We start from the raw sequence: 6,749 nt of genomic DNA on the forward strand, positions 1-6,749 counted from the left end.
AAGTATTACCAGACATATCGATATGATATGTTTTGAGGGATGTCAACGTTGTTCACGACACTGAGACTGTGATTTTAGGCTTATAATTTGTGATGGCTATAATCCACATGTTAAAATTAAATTGATTCAGCTCTCGATTTTTTATTCGAATGTTCCTTTCAGAATGTATTTGGCTTTATGTATTGGAATTCCAAAAATCGTATCGGATTGAAATGTGATATAAATCAAATCGATAGGTTGCTATGCATGCTCAGTGATCAAAGTACCACAATGATGAGATCATTTCTGTCAAGAACCTCAATGTAAGTAACCGATCACTATAACTTCACCAATTCGATTCCCATAAATACCTAACCCAAAATTCACCAACTCCTTTATTTGTTGTTTTTTCGGTTATGGTCAATTGCGAACTCTTCTAATGGTGTTTTTGCCGATCATTTTTTGAAATTAATGTCTGCATATACACCAATCTCTTATACATGGCATATAGCAAAAAGCTTCTGATATATCCTGTCGGATCAGGGTGGGGCGGAAACAAGGGGGAGCTTCGAGGAACCCCAGCCGCCGGCATCACCCTACCAGGAGTGGTTCTGGCCCTCAAAGTTTGGGGTTGGGAGTGCAAGATAGTATGAAATATAAATATACACACGTGTAAAATTAGTCCCAAACGTAGCAATTCTGTATCGTCAATGCTTGTAACGCTAGTATTGCTGTACATAAAGCGAAGGCATAAAAAGCAAAACAATATACCAAAAACAGAAGAGGAAAAAATCAAAACAGATGAGAAAAACTGAAACAAAAAGGAAATAAGAAAGAAACAGGAAAACAAGGGAAAAACGATAAAAACGAAAAACGGAAAAGAATAGAGAATAACCAATTCAATCTACCATTCAGTTGAATTGAATTAATCATATCCATCAATCCAACCCAATCAGGAGCTTGGAGGAACCCCAGCCTCCCCAGCCGCCGGCATCACCCTATCAGGAGTGGTTCCGGCCCTCTTGTCACCGAAAGTTTGGGGTTGGGAGTGCAAGATAGATAGTATGAAATATAAATACACACACGTGTAAAATTGGTCCCAAACGTAGCAATTCTGTATTCGTCAATCATAGTAACCCTAGTATTGCTGTACATAAAGCAAAGGAACAAAAAGCAAAACAACATACCAAAAAAGAAGAGGGAAAAATCAAAACAGATGAGAAAAACTGGGGGAAAAAGGAAATAAGAAAGAAACAGGGAAAACGAGGAAAAATAGATAAAAACGATGAAAACGAAAAAGAATAGAGAATAACCAATTCAATCTACCATTCAGTTGAATCGAATTAATCATATTCATCAATCCAACCCAATCACAAAAATGCAAGCAAAAAGAAAAGCCACAAGAGTAAATATCAGCAGAATCAATCTCACAGTAGCAATATCTCCTATATCTAGCAATACTAGTGTTTATTTCCTGCTATTTAGGTGCATCAGGATTTTAGGATAAATTACACGGGTACTGAACTTTATACATTTTAACATTGTGGCCACTGAACTTCAATTCTTAACCGTATGGCCACTAAACATTACATTTTTGAACACCTATAGCCACTCAATTTTAACTAACTCCTCAAAATCACCGTTAACAACCTCAAAATGAAAATATTCAAGAATTAAAGTTGTTCAGAAGACATTTACCATAAAACCATATTTTTTATTTTCCAAAATCACCTTTTTTTGGAGCTTTCACTCTCTAAAAATTCACTATCTCTCCTAACCAAACACTTAAATGACTTCAAAACGAAAATTTTCAAGAATTAAAGTTTATTAGAATATTATTAAACTCTTTGAATTTTTTATTTTGAGGCCGTCAACAGCCGTTTTGAGGCGTTGAGTGGCCAAGTGAAGTTCAGTGGCCACAATGTTAAAATGGGTAAAGTTCAATGGCCATGAATGTAATTTACCCCAAGTTTTTTTAACCAAACTAGTAACTGAAAAGCCTTAATTAACATTGAAAATTACCTGATATAAAACTCACAAGAGAAGAGACTTGAAAAGGATCACAATAATCAAAGGCTTTCACAGCTTGTCACCATCTTCACTCTCCAAGTTATCAGAATAAAACGCAAATGATCATGTTAAACTTTATGCGGCATACAGTGACAGATCCAGGATTCATTGACAGGGGTGCTTGTAGTGGTCTCTCGTAATTTATGGGTGTTAAATTGATAAATGAAAGCCCTGTAGGCGTTTTCCAGCTACCAGTAGGTGCTAAAGCCCCCCATCCCCCTAGATCCATCCCTGCATACAACTATCTTACCTGAGTAATTTTTCGTCCGAGATCGACAAAAAGGTCTTCATTCATTTCTGTAAATACATGACACTATTCAGGCCACACTAACAAAACAGCAAAATATATCTTACCGGTGATTTACAGGAAACCCTAACAAAATGGCAAAATATATCAGCTGATTTCTAGAGATTTGATGTATTTCAAGATATTTGTCAAAAAGTTCACTGTACAATGCAAAAGGGACTACTCAATTTTTTTCAAGTTCTTTCAATGGATCACCGAACCTCGTCATGTTTCTCCATTTATCTTTCAGATCAACCTAAATAAAAAACCAGCTTCGTCATCATCAAGTCAATGAGCAAACGTTCACAAGCAAAACAAAAACTTTGGAAAGCATCAAGTATATTTACCGCTGTTCTGTCAATAAATATGTCTCTCTTGAAGTTCAAAATAAGTTTCCAGTTCCCAGTACCGTACCTTCAGTTCAAGAGGAGCACAAACAATGAGCATCCACGAGTTCATACAATGTCATGATACGAAAGATGAAGAATTATAATATATACTTGCACAATGGAATTAAAATATTTGATAAGGTAAAAAGTTGAATGCTTTTAAAGTAAAAGACAGTGAAGAAAAATTAATTAATCCTATATCAAAATTAAGTATGCTCAAGTTTTGTCATACCTTTTCACCCCCTTTGTCAATTCTTCTTCTTCCTGTAAGCTCCATTTATTTGGTCTTCTTCTTGCAGCAAAATTTTTTACTTTACAAGGGCCGACCTTTTTCCTTGAGTTTTCAGGGGTTCCTTCTGGAGATATGCCATCAATCGAGTCGCTCCACTGCAGAAAAAGAATGAGAAGCAAAAACTGTGGGACAAATTTAATTGTTACAGAAGTCAAACTCGTACCTCATAGGTAAAAGCAGTGCTATTACGCTCCATTAAACTGCGTTTCGGAGGAATAATCTGATGGCTGGACGTCGGAATTTCAGCATTGGTCTCCATATTCCGAAATATTTGTGAAGGCCCAGGATTCAAAATCTTCTTTGATGCTTCAGAAACTTCTGCATTAATTGCTGGACGGGGTGCATCTATATCGTTTCCATTCTGGTTTTCAACTGAAGTCTCCTTATTCAAAGATTTTTCTCTTATTTCAGGTACCCCAGAAGTACAAGTGGTGCTATTATGCTCCATTAAACTGCATTTGGCAGCAACTCCCTGATGGCTGGACATCGGAATTTCAGCATTTGTCTTCCTATTCTGATTTACTTGTGAAGGCACAGGATTCGAGATTTCCTTTGCTGCTCCAGAAGCTTCTGCATTAATTGCTGGGCGGGGTGCATCTATATCATTTCCATTCTGGTTTTCAACTGAAGTCTCCTTATTCAAAGATATTTCTCTTACTTCAGGTACCTCAGAAGTACAAGCAGTGGTATTATGCTCCATTAAACTACGTTGGGCAGCAACTACCTGATGGCTGGACATCCGAATTTCAGCATTGGTCTTCATATTCTGATTTACTTGTGAAGGCACAGGATTCGAGATCTCCTTTGCTGCTCCAGAAGCTTCTGCATTAATTGCTGGACGAGGTGCATCTATATTATTTCCATTCTGGTTTTCAACTGAAATCTCCTTATTCAAAGATTTTTCTCTTATTTCAGCTCTTAAAGCATCGGAAACACGTAAAGCCTCAGGAAGAGGATCGTTCACCAATGCGTGTAGCTCCATCCAGCTGTGTTTAAGTGCTTCTCTCACTTTCACAAATTTAGGAGTAGGGACAAGGTTGAAACTGAATTTGGTTGAAGGGATGCTTGTTTCCACATTTTGAGAATCCATAACGTCATGTGAGCTTTCAGGGAAGCAAGCTTCAAAAACACCATTCTGCTGCTGCATTCCCCCAATTTCTACATAAAACAAAAGAACGAAATCATAGGTACGCAAAACGCTGCAACACACTAATTTGTAGAGCCAAAAAACAAGTACAAGCCTGAATGAATATGTAGAATGGAAGCAATCCCAACTATTTTTGAATGCTTTCCCATGTAGATATCAAAATAGCACCATATGCTATCTCCGTTTGTTTAACCATACAAATAAAATTTCTTGTGTCAAGCTAATGGATAAAGACATCTAATGTCGAGTTCTCATCATTGCCAGGAATTGACAATATGATGTCTTTGCATATTTTAAAGAACAAGATTAAATTGGCAAAGCAATAGAGCACGAACCACACCTAAAAGATTAAATTGCAGATCATGATCGAAATGTAATTTGAGTTCCCAATATAATTCTGTCTCCCTCCCTAACTTGAACAGATTAATATACCCACAACACGAACATACAAGCACAAGCTCAGTAAATCAGAGTTAACAATTAAGCATCATTTTAATTACAAATGGAAAATCATATTACCATCAAGGGAGGGGGAAAGGGAACAATTTTTACCTTGCCTTGGAGGTCCATCTAAAACTACTAGTTCTGGATCAGTGCCTTCTTCCATCCCAACTTTATCACCATCTTTTCTTTTCTTCAATTCTATCTCAGATTAACATATCCACAACAAAACATACAAACACAAGCTCAGTATATCAGAATTAACAATTAAGCATCATTTTAATTTAATGGAATATCATATTACCATCAAGGAAAGGGAAAACAGACCCAATCTTTACCTTGCCTTGGAGACCCATCTAAAACTACTAATTCTGGATCAGCATTTGGTTTACTGCCTTCTTCCGTCTCAACTTCATCACCATTTTTTCTTTTCCGCTTCAATTCTATCTCAGATTAATATATCCACAAGCTTAGTGAATCAGTATTAACAAATAGAAAACTAAAGGGAGGGGAAAACGGACCAATCTTTACCTTGCCTTACAGGTCCATCTGCAACAGCTAGTTCGGGAGCAGTATTAGGTTTATTACGTTCTTTCATCTCAATTTTATCACCATACTTTCTTTTCCGCTTCAGTTCCATTTCAGCTCTGGTAGCCAACTCAATGAATGAAGGCCCCATGATAACCAAAGCTTCATTCACATAAACCCTAACCAATCTCAGAGCTTCAGCTTGTCCAACCCTCCCCATCAACCTCTCACGAGCTTTGGAGTCCTCCAAAGCCGCTTCCATTTCCCCCTTTAATTCCCTTAACTCTTTAGTAACCAACTCACTTTTCTTCAATTGATCCATTTTTCCAATTCTCTCCCTCCAAATCCTCTTTACAGCCTCAAAGAACTGCCCTTGATCCTCCTGCTGAGGACTACCAGGAATGCGCAAATACTTCACAGTACATTCAACCGCCACTGCAAGGTACGCAAGTTTCAAAGAATCTGTAACTAGGCTTCCCTCTCTCCGATCCAATTCTTCAATGATTTCGAGCGATTCGAGAATCAATTCAGAGGCAACGTCACCGTTGGCAATCTTTTCCTGAATAGTATTGAGACAAATTGTCCTTTTCAGGCGTGGATTGTTAGTTTCTCGAACGGAGAAATGAGGGTTAGTGAACATCCCGTTGAGAAGACGCGGAGAGATTTGCTTCCGAGCAAGAAATTCGAGAAGCCATACGCTAATGTGTTTATCCATCTTTGAATTTCAAATATCTGAAAGAAAGAAACCCCTTCACTCTGTCTTGCTTCCCTCCCAATTCTTAAACCAACGATCTTTCTTCATAAAGATAACATAAAATTCCGGCATTTCAATTGGTTCCCTGTGATCCTGTTGTGTATTATATACAAACCGCGCAGACAGCAGAGGCCAAAACGCATAAAAAAAACAGAACCTAGCAAAAACCAGAAAAAGTAAAACCAAATTCAACAAAAGAAAGAGCAGAAAACACTGAATTGGTAAAGAAGAAGAAGCGAAAAATAGTATACCCAAGGATTAAGGAAAAACATAACTTACCTGACAAAATTCGATTTCAGCTTCAAAATTGACCTGGACGAGATTTCGATTTCGATTTCTACTTAACAATGTCGATTTCAGACCTAGCCGTGATAATCTTCACCGTGCAAGAAATGGTATTTAGGGTTACACAATCGTGAGTGAGAGGTATTTCTCTCTCTGTACCTGAGTTGTGGAAATTTGAATTTTTCTCTCTTAAACAAGATAATTGCTGTCGCCAAGTTCTTGTCCCTTTCATATTCCTTCTTGTCTCCTCAATATTTTCAAGGGTAATTAATTTATTAGTCCCTATATTTTGATAAAACATATTGTTTAATCTCTGTGTTTTTTAAAATATACAGTAAGGTCCCTAACATTTTTTTTGAACTGTTTAGTTATTCCGTCTATTTGTTAGATTTTTTACCGTTTATGAATTCGGAAATGACTAAATTACCCTTTACTATTTATCAGTCAAAAAGCAATTCATATCTCTATATCTTTTTTTCACAACTCGTGCTCACAAAAAAAAATGAAGAAATGATTGAATCCCTAACCCATAATCGAATTACACATGCTCACTTTTCATGTTTGAATTGAAGGTAGAA

At 37.0% G+C, this 6,749-nt stretch overlaps 1 protein-coding gene across 1 annotated transcript; it reads right to left on the reverse strand.

The window, feature by feature from the left end:
* Positions 1 to 2,321: 2,321 nt before the first annotated feature.
* LOC136226355 (uncharacterized) lies at positions 2,322 to 6,374 on the reverse strand. Its single transcript, XM_066014806.1, has 8 exons — positions 6,166 to 6,374; positions 5,136 to 6,043; positions 4,943 to 5,047; positions 4,716 to 4,805; positions 3,180 to 4,174; positions 2,957 to 3,111; positions 2,683 to 2,749; positions 2,322 to 2,591 (listed from the first exon to the last, which is right to left on the reverse strand). Exons 2-8 carry the CDS (start codon positions 5,845 to 5,847, stop codon positions 2,520 to 2,522), a joined length of 2,196 nt encoding a protein of 731 aa, XP_065870878.1. The 5' UTR covers positions 5,848 to 6,043; positions 6,166 to 6,374; the 3' UTR covers positions 2,322 to 2,519.
* Between the last annotated feature and the right edge of the window lie 375 nt (positions 6,375 to 6,749).

Source organism: Euphorbia lathyris, chromosome 4 (genome assembly GCF_963576675.1).
Source record: "Euphorbia lathyris chromosome 4, ddEupLath1.1, whole genome shotgun sequence".
In the NCBI taxonomy this organism is placed as follows: domain Eukaryota; kingdom Viridiplantae; phylum Streptophyta; class Magnoliopsida; order Malpighiales; family Euphorbiaceae; genus Euphorbia; species Euphorbia lathyris.

What these genes read in the sequence shown, in the direction of transcription:
- LOC136226355 (XM_066014806.1), bottom strand. Translation starts at nt 5,847, where the DNA reads ATGGATAAACACATTAGCGTATGGCTTCTCGAATTTCTTGCTCGGAAG. An exon ending in AGATGGGTCTCCAAGGCAAG is followed by an intron (nt 4,806 to 4,942) that starts GTAAAGATTGGG and finishes AATCTGAGATAG; the next exon opens with AATTGAAGAAAAGAAAAGAT. An exon ending in GCACTGCTTTTACCTATGAG is followed by an intron (nt 3,112 to 3,179) that starts GTACGAGTTTGA and finishes CTTTTTCTGCAG; the next exon opens with TGGAGCGACTCGATTGATGG.